Below are 18,538 nucleotides of genomic sequence, written 5' to 3' on the forward strand. Positions count from 1 at the left end.
AAAGCTCCTACACGAAGTGTAGCAAAGAAACATCGTTCCCCTAAAGCTCCTGCCTCTGTCCAGACTGAATGCTTGATCCAAGGTAAGGATCTGATTTCATGTGAAAAATGTATGCACATCGAATCCCTCATGAAAGTACATGAACTAAGAGAGGAGGTGGCAAGACTAAGAAGCATCTGTGACAACCAGAAAGTCATCCCAAAGATGCATATTGAACCATCAAAAATTTGTCTTTATCATCTACGGCAGCTACAAAATCTCTCTCCATATATTGAAAAGACGAGTCTGACCACAGTGGTCCATGCCATGATAACATCACGACTAGACTACTGTAATGCCCTGTACACTGGCCAAACCAAAAAGAGTTTGCATCAACTCCAACTGATTCAGAATGCTACAGCTCGACTGATAGAAGGCTGCAAGTGGCCTGACCACATTACACCTTTCTTGCAAAAACTACACTGACGACTACCAATACGTTACAGGGCTAAATTTAAAACTCTAGGTTTGATTTTCAAGGTCCTCAGAAAAAATGGGCCAGAGTACTTAAAGAATAAGATAGCCCTTTACACACCTAAGATCTCCAAGGTCCTCTCAAGGATCATCACTATCTGTACCTTGGTCAAAAGAAAATTGTACGATGCAATACCTGCCAGCAAGTCTTCTCAGGAGTAGCACCCACACTGGAATTTACTCCCAGAGGGGCTATGTATAACATTGAGACTACCTCTACTTCAGGAAACAGGTGAAAGCCTGGCTCTTCTCCCAAACCTTTAACAAACAGGGTGACCGACTACACACAACAAAGGAAACTTACTGTAGCTGCAATTTTCAAAAAGCCAACTATAATAAAATGAGGAAAATGATTAAAAAGCTAAAAGAATCGGCAACAAAGGTTAGGACACTACATCAGGCATGGATGTTTAAAAATACCATCTTGGAAGGCCAGGCCAGATGCATTCCATGTATTTAACAAAGGTGGAAAGATGAAAAAACAGCAGCCAGCGTGGTTAAAAGGTGAAGTGAAAGAGGCTATTACAGCCAAAAGAATGTTCTTCAGAGAATGGAAAAAGGATCCAAATGAAGAAAATAAGAAGCAACATAAGCACTGGCAAGTCAGATGCAAAGGATTAATAAAGAAGGATAAAAGAGAATATCTACAGAAACTTCCCGCAGAGGCTAAAACTCACAGTAACAACTTTTTCAAGTACATCAGAAGCAGAAAGCCTGAGAGGGAATACGTGGGACCGTTAGATCATGAAGGAGAAAAAGGGGCACTCAGGAAGGACAAGGCCATAGCAGAGAAACCAAATAAATTCTTCGCGTCTATGTTCATATAAAAAAATGTAAGAGATCTACTTGTAGCGGAAATGGTTTTCAAGGGTGATGATATCTTGGTGAACCTGGAAGACATACTGAGCCAAATTGACCAATTAAAGAGTAGTGAATCACCTGGCCCAGACGGCATACACCCAAGGGTACTGAAAGAACTTAAGCATGAAATTGCTGATCTGCTGTTAGTAATATCAAACTGTCATTAAAATCATCTGTAGTACCTGAAAATTGGAGGGTGGCCAATGTAACGCCGATTTTTTAAAAAGAGTTTCAGGGATGATCCGGGAAATTACAGACCGACAAACCTGACATTAGTGCCGGGTAAAACAGTGTAAACTATTATAAAGAATAAAATTACTGAACACATTAATAAACATGATTTAATGGGACAGAGTTAGCATGGGTTCAGCCAAGAGAAGTCTTGCCTCACCAATTTGCTTCATTTCTTTGAAGGCATGAATAAACATTAGAATTTCAGAAAGCTTTTGACAAAGTTCCTCATGAGAATCCTGAGAAAATTAAAGAGTCATGGGATAGGAGGCAATGTTCTAGTATGGATTAGGAACTGGTTATTGGACAGAAAATAAAGGGTAGGGTTAAATGGCCATTTCTCTCAATGTAGGAGGGAGAATAGTGGAATGCCACAGGGATCAGTACTGAGATTGGTGCTATTTAACATATTTATAAATGATCTGGAAATTAGAATGAGTGAGGTGATTAAATTTGCAGATGACAAAACTATTCAAGGTTGTTAAAACACATGCCACATGCAGGCTGAAAAATTGCAGACCTTAGGAAATGGAAAGACTGGCCATCCAAATGGCAGGCGAAGTTTAATGTAGACAAATGCAAAATGATGCACATTGGGAAGAATAATCTGAATCATAATTAACCGATGCTAGGGTCCACCTTGGGAGTCAGCACCCAAGAAAAAGATCTAGTTGTCATTGTAGATAATGTGCTGAAATCTTCTGCCCAGTGTGTGGCGGTGGCCAAAAAAGCTTACGGGATGCTAGGAATTATTAGGAAGGGGATGCAAAATAAGATCAAGGATATATAATACCTCTGTATCGCTCCATGGTGCGACCTTGAGTACTATGTTCAATTCTGGTCTCTGTATCTCAAAAAAGATATAGTGGAATTAAAAAAGGTTCAAAGAAGAGTGACCAAAATGATAAAGGGGATGAAACATCTGAATTGCTGCCATCTTTAGAATTAAGACTAAATCTGTAGCTCAAGGAGTTAAGAGTACTGTGGGGCTCATTTTCAAAGCACTTAGACTTACAAAGTTCCATAGGTTACTATGGAACTTTGTAAGCCTAAGAGCTTTGAAAATACACCTATCTGTGGATTAAGTGCCACACAAGAGTAGTGATAGGAAGCCTCGCTGAAATATCCCTCACCGGATCACGATGTTAGGAACGACAAATTCAGATTGGTGTGGTCTACCACACTTTCATGGTGAACTTCATGTACTCAATCAATCTATGGTTTATTTTATATATTTCAAGGCACTTTATTATCCAGGAATGTGGGATGCTATCAAAGGCTTATTCGCAGTCAATTCATACTGTACTGAGATTTCTGCTTTTCTTAGCAGTAAGTAGGCTTTCTTTAGCTTTAATTTGCCTTTGGTTCCATAAGTTGCCCCCTTTTTTGCCCTTCTGGTATGTAGTCATGATGCTTATAGACTATAGCTTATAGACTAGATAAACAAGTCAGGATCCTGTAATTTTTGGGAATATTACTTGGATATCCCCAAGGGAGAAGGCATGCTCTTCCTGTTAGTCATTGTGGAGGTAGGGCTTGACAGCCTGATCAATTGATTGTCAGTCAAAGTTTTGGTGGAGGGATAATAAGTTTCCAAGTGTATTTAAAATTTGATATACCACCCATTTGGAAGACTTCCTGAGTGCTATTTACAATATTAAAATTGAATAAAAAAACAACAAGAATACTATTTTCTTTCCAATAGGAAGAAAAAAAGGAGAAAAAAAAACCAAAGAAAATAACACATTTTCAACAGATTATCAAACATACAGGGCCTTTACTAAAGCCGCACTAGCAATTCCAGCACAACAAATGCAACAAAGCCCATTCAGTTCCTATGGGCTTCGTCATATCTGTCGCACTGGAACTGCTTGTGCAGCTTTGTAAAAGGAGTCCATAATAACTTTACCAAAATGTAATCTTAACAGTTAAAAGTAGAGCCACCACATTTTGGTTCAAAACATATACTGCCTTGAGTGAACTCCTTCAAAAAGATGGTAAATAAATCCTAATAAATAAATAACAAACATCTGGGCCAGGGCTCTTTTTAACCCACTTTCCACCTTTTGTTACTTCAAGCTATTCCACAGCCAATAGCAGCCTTTTCCAAACTCTCCTGTATGCAGGATAGTCATTGTACAAGTTTCTCCAGAATGTTCGAGTCAGACTTAGTTGATGGCGTTCTCACTATTCTAAAGCTCTTCCCCAAGCATTTGGATGGTAAGGAAGAAACGTTCTTTGGAAAAATATTAATTTTGGATTTTCTAATTTTTGATCTATGCTATTTGCTTCATAACTCTGCAGCTTTTCTGCCTCAGTTGCTACTTATTCTATATCATATCATATATACTTTCAGTAGCATACGAATTGAAGGATTTCCTCTGTTTTGTGTTTTGAATCTCTCTCGTTATCTTTAATCAGCTCTGTCAAGGACACCTTTGCTGGTAGTGATTTTATTTTTCCTTCAAGGTATTTTTCTAAGGAGGTGTTAATCTTATTTTCTTGCTTATCACCCCACCATATCAGTCCAAATGTTTGGACTGTGCTCTCCTGCCAGCAGGTGGAGGCTGAAAACGTATAAGTCAAGGGCAGTTTTAGGACTAAAAATGTCCAAAATTGCTGTGACCCATGTATAAGCCAGGGCTGGGTCCCACATTGCTCCCCCCTTTCTCCCTCCCTCTCCAGGTCCAACGTTGTTTCCTCTCTGTCTCCCTCCTCTCCATTATCTGCCTCTCCCAAACCTTTTATTAAGGGTACTTTCTACATTGATCTGCTAAGAGGGATTGATTTGTCTTCAAGAATAGTTCTGATCAGTTTCTGCAGCCAATTTTCACCCTATGCTTGGAATAAGCTTCCTGAGCCCTTACGCCAAGCCCCCTCCCTACCCATCTTCAAATTCTTGCTCAAAGCCCACCTCTTCAATGTTGCTTTTCTCACCTAACCTTTATACCTTTCAGGAAATCTAGACTGCCCCAATTTGACTGCCCCTACTTGGCTGACTGTACATTTGTCCTTTAGATTGTAAGCTCTTTGAGCAGGAACTGTCCTTTTATGTTAAATTGTACAGTGCTGCATAACCCTAGTAGCGCTTTAGAAATGTTAAGTAGTAGAATTCAAGTACCCAAGCATGTGTCGTTATTGAAAGCCAAAACTTCATAAAGAACATTAGTCTTCCACCTTTTGATGGAGGACTGTTGTTGGCATGGTGTCGAATTCCTGTCTGTCCTGTTTGCCACTCCAATGTTTTTTGGGGTTGGTTTTTTTTTTTTTCTATTTAATCTTTATTAGAAACCACAAAAATCACAAAATATACAACCATAATCCTGAACAGACCAGAAACAAAAATACCTACAATAGATTCCATAAGCCTAAGTGGTAACTTTCATAATTTCACCCTTCCCGCCCCTCTCTTCAATACCCACAGGTGAAAAAACATAAGGAATAAGGTCCAGATAGCCTATGTTTGTCACACCAATATTTAATCATGAAGGAATGTAACCTACATGGAGTGGCAGGTGTGGCTCTGGACACCTTGCTGGGCACAGCAGATGTGCTGTGCAGGTCTTTATTGCTGTCATTTAATATGCTACAGTATTATAACTCTGGCATCAAACAGCAGAGAGAAAAAGTTTAAGAATAAAGTGGAGCTTTAGGAACAAATTTTAAATTGCTTTTTAAACAAAATTCTTTACTCAGGATTAAAGTAATTTGTAATCTGAACACTTAATCACATTAGGAACTTATGTAAAAGTCTCACAAAAACGTCACATGTTAAAATCTCTGATAAGCTGCTATCTTTAGCCCTATGATTCATGGGAACAGAATCCCTGTGCATGTACAATGCACGTTAGCTTTGTCTCCAAAGTTGTTTGCTGCACTAACAATGACACAACCTTGAAAAGCTGCCTCAGTTAAATATTGGGCTGAAATTAAAATGAAAGATACAAACAGAGCTACCACACAGTAAGGCAGAAAGCCGACACTGACCTGTTTTGAGTGTTGGAACTTCAATCCTTCACATGGAGGCCGCTGCTGCTCTGGGCTGCTGTTCTCCATTACGCTTCGATACCCAGGACTGGGTATAACGTACTCTTTTCCTAAATCTATATCTTTCATCTTCTCTCTGCATTGAGTGCCTGAGAATTTAAAAAACTATTCAGAGCCACATAAACTTTACAGCCTAAAGCTCTTCTTATTCTATGATACATCATTGCAAGAAACACTAGGCTGCAAAGGTTTGATACCCTATCTACTTGGCTACAGTGCCTCAAAAGAATATACTTCTATTCACAGCAGGTTGTGACCCTGCTCCAGGAAGTAAGAAGAGGTTAATGAGGTAACTTACCTGCAACAGGGTTTCTACACAGATAATAGGATAAATCAGCCACACACCAGTGATGTTATTCAATGTACCACAGGACATATTTTAACTCTCCTAGTGCTCAGAAAAGACTGGAAAGGCCTTTAAAAGCATGGTGCCAGCCAGCCACTCACCCCACAATGCCCCACTCATTTCTGCTCCAATGCATTTTCTAGCTATAGGCAGGTGGGTCTGTGCAGCTGATGTAAATAACCTCACTTTCTCCATGGACAAGTAGGATGAGTTGGCCACACCGGCAACTCCAAAGCAGTGGCCGCAAAGGGATCTTACGTAAAGGAATGTGTGTAGCATGCTGTGGTAGAATAAAGCTGCACTGATGTAGCAAACTGAAGGTTAGATGAAGGCAAGGATGCAAGCCTCTATGTGAGGAATTAACAGGTGCTGACCTTTTGTTGATAAAAAAAACACCATATTCAAATTCACAAACTCAACACAGACTGAGCAAGGGTGCCTGACATTTAATCAAAATAGCTACTGTCAGATTAAAGCAGATACAGGAGAAAGGACAGTTCATCCAAGGGAAGTATTGTAAGCAGAAAATGGAAGCATTCAAGAAGCTGCTTAGTAAAAACACCACTTGCTTTAAGTGGCCCACTGGCTGGGATAACAGGAAAATGCAATTATATGGTTTAAGCGGCTTGATTTTTTTCAAGGTGAAGATGATGGATCCTTTGCAGTCTCAAGTACATAGCCTTTTGCCTAAATTATCATACAGATTTGACAGGTGTTGATAACCAAAGTCTTTTCCAACTCATAAGCAGAAAGGTTGCAATCCATCAGCCAGATTGCAAGAATGTGAAATTCTATGGCTACAGACAACCCATTTTGGATCATAGGAGGACAGGCAACAGTGAAGCTCCTTATCCAATTTGGTTACTTTGAGGAATGGAAAAAAAACAAACAGCTAGGATGAGCAAGGGTGGTTCCTCTTTCCCAAAAGGAGTGTATGGGAAAATTAGGTTCTTACCTTGGTAATTTTCTTTCCTTTAGTCACAGCAGATGAATCCATTACGAATGGGTTGTGTCCACCTATCAGCAGGGGGAGATAGAGAACACTGAAAACCATAGTGCCTGTAGGACGGCTAGCTTCATCTGCCTCTCAGTATTTTGAAGCTTCCAAAGCAGTGTTAAACCGCAAAGTAGCATAACATGAACTTTCCTCACAGCGAACGAACGCCCAGAACAGGAGCAATAACACAAAGGAGGGACGAACTCAACCTCCTGTAGTAGAACAGAAATCCTGAAGACTGTTTTCCAACTTCTCCCAATGAGGGAACATGTCTGCAGGAAAAACTGAACACAAAACAGAGTCAACCGGGAGGGATCATGGATTCATCTGCTGTGACTAAAGGAAAGAACATTACCAAGGTAAGAACCTAATTTTCCCTTCCTTGTCATCAGCAGCAGATGAATCCATTACGAATGGGATGTATCAAAGTAATCCCTAAATAGGGCGGGAAAAAGCCACACCACGCGCAAGCACTTGCGCTCCAAAAAGCGCATCCCTCCTGGCAGCCACATCCAGCCAGTAATGACGGGCAAAAGAGAGCTTAGAAGCCCAAGTAGTTGCACTACACATCTCTTGAAGAGAGAGTGCTCCCGCCTCAGCCCAAGAGGAAGAAATCGCTCTTGTGGAATTTGCCTTAAAGGCGTCAGGCGGAGGCCGGCTAGATAGCAGAAAAAATGGCTTCCTTAAGCCAACGGGCTATAGTGGCTTTAGACGCTGGAGACCCTCTGCGAGGACCTGACAACAATACAAAAAGATGATCAGAGGTCCTGACAGCATTAGACATCTGCAGATACTGCAACAGAGCCCTGCGCACATCCAGAAGGTGCAACTGCCCAAAAGATTCTGGAAACTCCTCCCTAGTAAAGGAGGGCAGATAAATAGGCTGGTTTAGGTGAAACGCTGAAACCACCTTAGGCAGGAAGGAAGGCACAGTATGTACCGTTACTCCGGACTCTGAGAATTGCAGAAATGGGTTTCGACAGGACAGCGCCTGGAGCTCAGACACCTGTCTAGCCGATGTAATGGCCACCAAAAAGACTGTCTTTAGAGTCACATCCTTCTCCAAAAGCTCGCCTCAGCGGCTCGAAGGGCAAACACTGAAGAGCCTTTAATACTAGCCCTAGGTGCCAAGCCAGACAAGGGGCCCGCACGGGAGGCCAGAGCCGAAGCACCCCTCTAAGAAACCGTGCAATGTCTGGATGCGCAGCCAGGAAGAGGCCAGCGACCTTCCCCCGAAAACATGCCAAGGCTGCCACTTGAACACGCAGGGAATTATAGGCCAAGCCTTTTTGTATACCATCCTGCAAAAAGTAAAGTATCGGCAAGACAGAAGCCCGCATGGGTGTGATCGCTTTAGAAACACACCAAGCCTCAAACTGGCGCCAGATCCGAGCATAGGCAACGGAAGTGGAACGCTTGCGGGACTGCAAGAAAGTGGAGATGACCTTGTTACAATAGCCCTTGTCTCTCAATTGCGCCCTCTCAATAGCCATGCCGTAAGACCAAAGCGGCAGGGATCCTCCATGGGCAACGGACCCTGCGTCAACCGGTTCGGTACCAGAGGCAAAGGAAGGGGAGCCTCCACCAGCATCCACCGGAGGTCCGCATACCACAGCCACCTGGGCCAATACAGGGCAATGAGGATCACCACTCCTTGATGCAGCCGAATTCGCAGGAGTCGCCGCCCTATTAAGGGCCAAGGAGGGAACACATACAGGAGGCCCGGGGGCCAGGGTTGAGCCAAGGCATCCAACCCCTCCGAGCGAGGATCTCTCTGTCCGCTGAAAAAGGACGGGACTTTGGCATTTGTGCTTGAGGCCATAAGATCCGCTACGGGTGTTCCCCATTTGGCACAGATCTGAAGGAACACTTCGTATGCCAGTTCCCATTCCGCTGGGTCGATTTGATACCTGCTTAGAAAGTCAGCTTGCACGTTGCTCTGACCTGCTATGTGAGCTGCTGACAGAAGCTGCAGATGTAGCTCGGCCCAGTGGCAAATCTGAGCGACCTCTGCAGCCAGTGCTTGACACTGAGTGCTGCCTTGTCGATTTATGTAGGCCACTGCTGTCGTGTTGTTCGACAGAAGTCTGACAGCCAGTCCCTCCAGAGTCATGTGAAAGGCCAGAAGAGCCTGGAATATCGCTCTCAGTTCCAAGCGATTGATGGACCACCCTGTTTCCTCGGGTGTCCACAGACCCTGGGCATAGCTTCCCTGGCAATGTGCTCCCCAGCCCTACAGGCTAGCATCCGTTACCGCCAGGCACCAATCGTGAAGCGCTAGCAGCATTCCTCGCCGCAGCATGCTGTCTGAGCGCCACCACTCCATACTGAGTCGGGCCGCAGGGAGCCATGTGAGTCTGCGTTGATAATCCTGGGACATAGGAGACCATCGTTGAAGCAGGGCAATCTGCAGAGGTCTCATGTGCGCTCTCGCCCATGGCACCACTTCCAAGGTGGCCGTCATCGACCCCAACAGCTGGACAAAGTCCCAAGCTCGCGGGCGAGGCATCCTCAGGAGCAGACGGACCTGATTCTGAAGCTTGCACCACCTTTGATCGGGTAGAAAGACAAACCCCGAGGCCGTGTCGAACCAGACCCCCAAATATTCTCGAAATTGAAAGGGGATCAGGTGACTTTTGGGTATATTGACAACCCAGCCCAGAGATTGCAGTACTGAGACCACTCTGGCTGTTACATGACGTCTCTCTTCTGCAGAGTCCGCTCTGATGAGCCAGTCGTTGAGGTACAGCTGAACCCGGATACCCTCTCACCTGAGAAAAGCAGCTACTACCACCATTACCTTGGAAAAGGTTCAGGGAGCTGTGGTGATGCCAAAAGGCAAGGCCGAAACTGGAAATGATTTCCCAACACCGCAAACCGGAAGAACCGTTGGTGCAGGGGCCATATAGGAATGTGCAAGTAAGCTTCTTTTAGGTCCAGATACGTGAGAAATTCTCCTAGCTGTACTGCCGCAATGACGGAGCGCAGGGTTTCCATGTGAAAATGCCGCACTCTTAGTGACTCGTTGACTTTCTTTAAGTCGAGAATGGGCCAAAAAAGACCCGCCTTTTCGCAGCACCACAAAATAAATGGAGTAACGACCGCAGCCATGTTCGGCAGGAGGCACAGGGATCACCAATCCAAGGTGCAACAAGACTTGTAAGGTCTCCTCTACCGCCGCCTGTTTGACGGCAGTACTGTATTGGGACTCCACAAACACGTCTGTCACCGGGGCACCGAATTCCAATCGGTACCTTCTCTGATCAGGTCCAGGACCCACTGATCTGAGGTAATCTTGGTCCACACCTCGAGAAAGAGGGAAAGGCGTCCTCCTACAGCTGCAGTGGAGGAGTGGACCGGCGTCCCATCATTATGGAGGACGGCCCTGAACTCCATCATAATGCAAGACGGCCCTGAACTCCTGGCCTTGAGCCTGCCGCTACGGAGCGTTTGTCCGAGCGAAAGGAGTTCCTCTGCTGAAAGCGGGAACGTTCAGTAAACCCAGCAGAGCGCCCCGGGTGTAGATACCTTCTAGCTTCACGGAAGTGAGGTCTGGAGGAGGAGGGAACCACTTGACCCTTGGAAGAAGACCGCGACCTATCCTCAGGTAACCGCTGGAGTTTAGCATCCCCCAGGTCTTTAACATTCTCCTCCAACTCCTCTCCAAATAACAGAAGGCCCCGACAGGACAACTTCACCAGCCTTTGCTTAGAGGCCATGTCAGCTGCCCAATGCCATAGCCATAGAAGGCGGCGGGCGGACACCGCCACAGACATGTTTAGCCGAAGCTCTGACCAGATCATAGAGGGCGTCAGCTAAAAATGACAAGGCCGACTCCATGCAGGGTGCAACCTCAGCGAGGGACTCCGCACCATCCACGGGCTGTTCCACTGCCTGTTGCAACCAAGAGAGGCAGGCTCGAGCAGCATAAGAACTGCAAACAGACGCCCTTAAGGCTAGGCCCGAAATCTCAAAGGACCGTTTTAGCGCTGATTCCAGCCACCGATCCTGAATGTCCTTCAGGGCGACCCCTCCCTCTACTGAGAGGGTGGGTCTTTTTTTTTATTTTGTCACCGCCGTGACTAAGGCATCCACTTTAGGCATCCCAAAACGGGCCAAGTGCTCCTCACTCAGAGGGTAAAGATGCCCCATCGCCCTGGTCACTTTCAAGGGCCCCTCGGGGTCAGCCCACTGAGCAGAAATAAGCTCTTGGATGGAGTCATGCAAAGGAAAGGTACAAGCAGGCTTCTTAGTACTCACCATCCTCGGATTACCAGAGGAGGCTTCGCCTTGAACAGGGTCATCAATAGAGAGGGCCTGTAAGGCATCAGAGGTAAGTGCTGGCAGCTCATCGAGGTGGAAAATCTGAACCGCAGTGGGATCCTCCAGATCCAGTGGCAAACCGACTCCTTCCTCTGGCTCTTCAGACCACGAAGGCCTGTCAGATCCCTCAGAGTCCCCACAGCCCAATCACGGTGGGGGAAAAGGGGGGAGCGCCACTCTCCGACGGGGAATTTACCCGTCTATGCTTAGCGTGCATCCAAACTCACCATGACCTCCCGTCTCCGAATTAGGAGCCACGGGGAACGGAGCTCCTCTGGTAGCCTCGGCCCGAGGTGCCCCTCTGCTCTCAGACTCCTCCGCAACCGCGGGAGTCGAGCTATGCGGCGCTTCCATGATGGCGCCCGCTGCCAGCTCCATCGAGTGGGAAGAATCATCGCTCGCCATGCTCATACTGGCTCTATCGTCTAAACAGCACGTTTTACAGAGCCTCGCTGCTGATCTGCGCTTGCCAAAACGGGAACAGCGCTTAACTCCCTCAGCAGCCATCGCCGAAAAACGGCGGAATAAAATTCAAAATGGCGGCTTCACGCCAAAATCACCCCGATCGGAACGCCATCCGCGGGCCCTCCCCGGAGGAGCTGAGTACTGCTCTTACCTCAAAGGACCGAGACCAAGAGCTCCGGTCATGCTGCACAGTAAGGATAAGCCTCAGAAATAGCAGCGCTGAAAAGCGCGGTTTTTTTTGTTTATTTTACTCTGTGAGGAAAGTTGGAGGAAAACAGCTACAGAGGTACTCCGGAGGCAGAAGAGGGTGGGAAAGGCAGGGAAAGGGCGAACCTATATGCCTGCATCCACACAGGGGGAAGGGTAAGGCAAGGAAAAGGCGAACCTATGTGCCTTTAAAGTGGGCTCCACTTAGCCACAACACCCCTGCTACAACTGGCAAAAGCACAGGAGCCACCCCAGACAGAATCTTCAAGGAGCTGAACAAGCTGCGTCCAACCCTGCTGGGAGACAGAGAAATACTACTACTACTATTTAACATTTCTAAAGCGCTACCAGGGTTACGCAGCACTGTACAATTTAACAAAGAAGGACAGTCCCTGCTCAAAGGAGCTTACAATCTAAAGGACAAATACTGAGAGGCAGATGGAGCTAGCCGTCCTAGAGGCACTATGGTTTTCAGTGTTCTCTATCTCCCCCTGCTGGTAGGTGGACACAACCCATTTGTAATGGATTCATCTGCTGCTGATGACAAGGAATAGCATGGTAACCTGCACAGGGGTAGCCTCAAAAGGGCAGGAATAGGATGGGATTTGATATACCACCTTTCTGGGGTTACAATCAAAGCAGTTACATATTTATACAGGTACTTATTTGTACCTCGGGCAATGGAGGATTAAGTGATTTGCACCTTGATGGGCAGGTAGAAAAGGATATACAGGTCTTAACTTGCCAAATTTTAGTTTTATTACAGGGCATCTATGCTATTATCAACCTGATATCCATTTGGGGGTTCTGAAGATCTTCAGGGTATTTGCTTAAATTTCTGCAATAGGGAAGTTGCCTGGACACAGACAAGAAGAGAGTCAGCACCAAGGGGGGAAAAAAAAGCTATTGTTCATAGGAGTGGGTCTCTCTCCTGGGGCAATAAGCTTGTGGGGTGGAGTAAAGAGCTGCTGAATTGCACCACACTCATTTTAGAGTTGCAAGGGGTGGCTTAAATTAGAAACCTCTAGTCCACTTACAAAAGTCTGTAACCATCATGGTTACTGACTTTTGTAATTGGACCAGAGCTTTTTCTGTGCAGGTTTTGAAGTACATGCATTGAATTTGTGAATGTATTGTGGAAACCTATGTGACCCGACAACGTTTTTTCTGAAACTTGGCCAGGTTGAGTCCTGTTTCCATTAAAGTTCACATTTTGTTTCTGAATCATCCTGCTAGACCAGTCCAAACAAATGAAAAGTATCCAAGCTTTATCCCTCAGGGAAGAAGGAAGTCAAGGCCCAATCCAACACTGCCCTACAGAAGGCACCGTCTGCCTATGCCGGTGCACCCAACTACAGTGTTTAACAAAGAACATAGTGATGTCCAAGTCACTTCCTTACAAATATCCCCTGGAGAGATCACGGAAGCCTCAGCTAAGAAAGCTGCCTGTGATCTAATAGACTGCACCTCCAGTCCCTCGAGCACGACATTTCAAGCAGACTCAAAAGGCAGACTTGATCCACCAAAAAATAGTGGAAGCATCCAGCCCTTTTCAAAGGCCATCAGAAAGAACAAATGTCCCGAACACCTGAAGCTATTTGAAATTGGGTGGCGGAGCAGGTGGGGGGAAGAGGGGTTGGTGGTTCGGAGGCTAGGATAGGGGAGGGCAGACTTATACGGTCTGTACCAGAGCCGGTGATGGGAGGTGGGACTGGTGGTTCGGGAGGCGGGAAATACTGCTGGCCAGACTTATACGGTCTGTGCCCTGAAAAAGACAGGTACAAATTCAAGGTAAGGTATACACATATGAGTTTATCTTGGGCAGACTAGATAGACCATGCAGGTCTTTTTCTGCCGTCATCTACTATGTTACTATGAATCCTCCAGGTACTGAATCAGAAGTCTCCGAATACCACCACTAGAACCATCTCTTTCATGAGCCTAAAATGTTGGAAATACTACAGATTGATTCAAGTGAAAGGAAGAAAAGTACTTTAGGCAAAAAAGAGGGAACTCTCTGAAGTTAAAGAATTTTCCGAGAATTGAAGGAATGTGTTTCCAATATCGGGGTGGGTGCCCACCTATGTAACAGTGATCATCGCACTATATGATTTGATATAGTGAAGACGGAGTGCGGACACACTAAACTCAAAGTACTGGATTTCAGACGTACTGATTTTGATAAAACAGGGCTGTTGGCGTGGGAAGGCGTAGCTGTGGAAAATCAGTGGTCAAAGCTAAAGGCGGCTATAAATATGGCAACTGATCTCTTTGTGAGAAAAGTAAACAAAACACAAGAGAAGCAGGAAGCCTATATGTTCTCCAAACAAGTAGCTGGGAAAAAAAAAAAAAAAAAAGAGAAAACGAGGCTTTGTTCAAGAAATACAAAAGAATGCAACGAGAGGCTCATGGAAAAGATTATCGGATTAAACTCAAAGAAGCGAAGAGGGAAATATACGGCTAGCGAAAGCACGAGCGGAAGAAAAAATGGCTAAAGATGTAAAGAGAGGTGACAAGACCTTTTTCAGATACAATGGAGAAAGGAGAAAAGATAGGAATGGAATTGCGAGACAAAGATAATGAGAATGGCTATGTGGAGAGTGATGAAGATAAAGTGAACGTGCTAAACAATTATTTCTCTTCGGTGTTCATGGAGGAAAATCCTGGAAAAAGATTGCGGTCATCTGCCGAGGGAACATCTGGGAATGGAGTTGATATTGCGCTGTTTACGGAAGAAAGAGTTTATAAACAGCTGGAGAATCTGAATGTGGACAAAGCAATGGGGCCGGATGAGATACATCCCAGGATACCGAGGGAGCTCAGAGATGTCCTGGCAGGACCTCTTAAAGATTTATTTAATAGATCTTTAGAGACGGGAGAGGTTCCGCGAGATTGGAGACAAGCAGTTGTGGTCCCTCTTCATAAAAGTGGACAGGCAAGAAGTGGGAAACTACAGACCGGTAAGTCTCACGTCGGTGATAGGAAAAATAATGGAGTTGCTGCTGAAAGAAAGGATATTTATTTATTTATTTATTGCATTTGTATCCCACATTTTCCCACCTATTTGCAGGCTCAATGTGGCTTACATAGTTTTTTCTTAACATTGTCATTCCAGGATATCGGATACAGTTAGTATTGTGCAGAGATTAAGTAGGGAAGAGAGAAGCAGGAGGAAGTGGTTAGGGTAGTTATAGAAGGTGGGCTTTCATAACTGAGTGGTTGGTGAGGTGGATTATTGAGGTTATCGGTTCTCATTGTAGGCTTTGTTGGAGAAGTATGTCTTCAGAGATTTGTGGAAGATAGTTATTTCGTTGATTGTTTTCAGGTCCGTAGATAGTGCGTTCCATAACCGAGTGCTCATGTAGGAGAAGGTCGTGGCATGCATCAGCTTGTATTTTAGTCCTTTACAGCTGGGGAAGTGCAGGTTGAGAAATGTGCGGAAAGAATGCTGGCAAAACAATCGACTGGTTCAGATGGAACTCCGACACCACTTTCGGCAGGAACTTAGGGTGCATGCAGAGGACTACTCTGATGTGATGAAACTTAGTATAAGATTTATCCACCACTAAGGTCTGAAGCTCACTGACCCTATGAGCTGAGGTAACAGCCACCAAGAAAATGACCTTCCAGGTCAAGTACTTCAGATGGCAGAAATTCAGTGGCTCAAAAGGAGCTTTCATCAGCTGGAAGAGAATGACGTTGAGATCCCATAACACTCGTGGAGGTTTGACAGGGGGCTTTGACAAAAGCAAACCTCTCATGAAGCGAACTAGAGGCTGTCCAGAGACACACTGATGATAAGCACTAAGGTGAACCCTTATGGAGTTGGTCTTCAGACCAGACTGATAGGTGTAGAATGTATTCAAGCAGGGTCTGTGTAGGGCAAGCAAGGGGTCTACGGCCTTGCTCTCACACCAGATGGCAAACCTTCTCCAGTTAAGAGAGTAACACCTCTTAGTGGAATCTTTCCTGGAAGCCAACAAGACCATGGAGACAGTATCTGAAAGACCTAAGGAAGCAAACTCTAGGCTCTCAACATCCAAGCTGTGAGAGCCGGAGACTGGAGGTTGGGATGCAGAAGTGACCCTTTGTCCTGCATGATGAGGGTCAGAAAACACTCCAATCTCCACGGTTCTTTGGAGAATAATTCCAGAAGAAGAGGGAACCATATCTGCCACGGTCAGAATGGCGCGATCAGAATCATGGTTCCACGGTCTTGAGTTTCAACAAAGTTTTTCCCACTAGAGGTATTGGAGGATACGCACACAGAAGACCTGTCCCCCAACTGAGGAGAAAGGCATCCGACACTAGTCTGTCATGGGCCTAAAACCTGGAACAGAACTGATGGACTTTGTGGCTGAGCTGAGTGGCAAAAAGATCCATTGAGGGGGTGCTCCACGATTGGAAGATCTTGCAGGCTATATGCCCATGTTGAGAGACCACTCGTGAGGATGCACTATCCTGCTCAGTCTGTTGGTCAGTGTGTTGTTTGCACCAGCCAGATAAGTGGCTCAAAGAAACATGCCATGGTGGCAAGTCTGATGCCACATCCGGACAGCCTCCTGACACAGAGGGCAAGATCCGGTGTCCCCCTGCTTAATCATTTAATACATTGCAACCTGGTTATCTGTTTGGATTAAAACAATTTTGTGAGACAGTAAATCTCTGAAAGCCTTTAGAGCATTCCAGATCACCTGGAGCTCCAGGAGATTGATCTGTAGATTTATTTCCTGAGAAGACCAAGCTCGTGTGCGAAGCCCATCTACATGAGCTTTCCATTCTCAGAGAGATGCATCAGTCATCAGCACTTTTTGTGGCTGAGTAATTTGGAATGGAAGTCCCAGAGTTAAATTGGATTGAATGGTCCACCACTGAATGGAGCATACACGCTCCCAGGACACTTGGATGACATCTTCCAGACTTCTTGTAGCTTGATACCACTGAGAAGCTAGGGTCCATTCAGCTATCCCATGTGAAGACGTGTCATGGGTGTGTGTAACGTACACTATGGAAACCATGTGGCCCAACAAACTCAATATCTGCCAAGCTGTGACCTGCTAAGAGGCTCGAACTTTGGACGCAAGTGCAACTACATTGTCCAGGAGGAAGGCTTGAACCAACTGAGTATCAAGCAGTGCTCGATGAACTACAATCTCTGAACAGATTGAAGACAGAACATGAGGTAGTTTAACATGAACCCTAGTAGCTTGAGCACCCGAATAGTCATCTGCATGGACTCCTGAGCTCCATCTGGAGAGATGTTCTTCACCAATCATCTAGACACAGGAACATATGGACACCTAGGCTGCATAGCGATGCTGAAACTACCGCTAGACATTTAGTTTAGACACTAAGCTGACACGAGGTCAAAAGGCAACACGCAGTACTGAAAGTGATGTGTGCCCAGCTGAAATCAAAGATACTTCCAGTGGGCTGGAAGAATCAGGATGTGAGTATATGCATCCTTTAAGTCCAGAGCGTACAGCCAATCATCTTTCTGAATCATTGGGAGAAGGGTGCCCAGGAAAACCATCCTGAACTTTTCTCGGACTAGGAATTTGTTCAGGGCCCTTAGGTCTAGGATAGGACACATTCCCCATTTTCTTCTACGAATCCCTGCCCTTCCTCCCTTGGTGGAACTTGTTCGACCACATGGGCCTTCAGAAGTACTGAGGGTTCCTCTAGTATCTGCCCATTCTGACAGCTGAATTAATTAGCTTTTGTTGAGCCATTTGGAGGTTTGAGATGCCAATTGAGGGCCTACCCAAGAAAGACTATTTGAAGAACCCACCAATCAGAGGTTTATAAGAAGCCGCCTTTGGTGAAAAATATTTTAAACCTCCCCTCACTGGCAAGTTGTTCGGAATGGTTACTTTTACTGCTGCTATGCTCTGCTGGAGCCAGTTAAAAGCCCATCCCTTGCTATACATGGGGAGAAGCAGTGGTCTTAGGAGAACACTGTTAACATGAACAAGCGTGCTAGGGCTGCCTGAGTAGGTTGACGAGCCACAGGATTGTACCTACGCCTAGGACAGTAATAGGACCTGCTCCTGGGCTTGCCAAAAGTCCTCTTAGATGAGGAGTTGGATGCAGAAGGCACCCGGCAGGAGACAGAAGAGATTGTATCAGTGTGTTTCTTTATTTGGTCAGCGACCTCCTCAACCATCTCTCCAAAAAGCTTATCCCCCCAGCAAGGGGCATCCACCAACCTCTGCTGAACAGAATGTTCTAAGTCAGAAACATGTAACCATGAAAGTCTGCACATTGTTATACTTTGAGAAGATCCTGGATGCCAAATCAAAAGTGTCGTAAGTGCCCCTGGCCAAGAACTTTTGACACGCCTTCTGCTACTTGACCAACTGGTGAAAAGGCTTGGCGTGTTTCGGAGGGAGCACGTCCACCAAATCTGACAGCTGTCTCAACGAGTTTCACAAGTAGACACTCGTGAAGAGCTGGAAGGACTGTATGTGGGAAATGAGCATTGAAGCCTAGTTCATCTTCCTGCCCAAAGAATCCAGAGTTCTAGCTTCTCTGCCTGGGGGCACCAA

At 45.5% G+C, this 18,538-nt stretch overlaps 1 protein-coding gene across 7 annotated transcripts in view; it reads right to left on the reverse strand.

Moving 5' to 3' along the window:
- ABCC5 (ATP binding cassette subfamily C member 5) overlaps positions 1–18,538 on the reverse strand; it is a 147,951-nt gene that overhangs the window by 119,441 nt on the left and 9,972 nt on the right. For all 7 annotated transcript variants that reach the window (XM_030215965.1, XM_030215966.1, XM_030215971.1 and 4 more), the window contains exon 2: positions 5,593–5,741. In XM_030215965.1, the coding sequence (XP_030071825.1) occupies positions 5,593–5,721 (129 nt within the window). In that variant the 5' untranslated portion in view covers positions 5,722–5,741. The remainder of the gene's footprint in view (positions 1–5,592; positions 5,742–18,538) is intronic.

Source organism: Microcaecilia unicolor, chromosome 10 (genome assembly GCF_901765095.1).
Source record: "Microcaecilia unicolor chromosome 10, aMicUni1.1, whole genome shotgun sequence".
Classification (NCBI taxonomy): domain Eukaryota; kingdom Metazoa; phylum Chordata; class Amphibia; order Gymnophiona; family Siphonopidae; genus Microcaecilia; species Microcaecilia unicolor.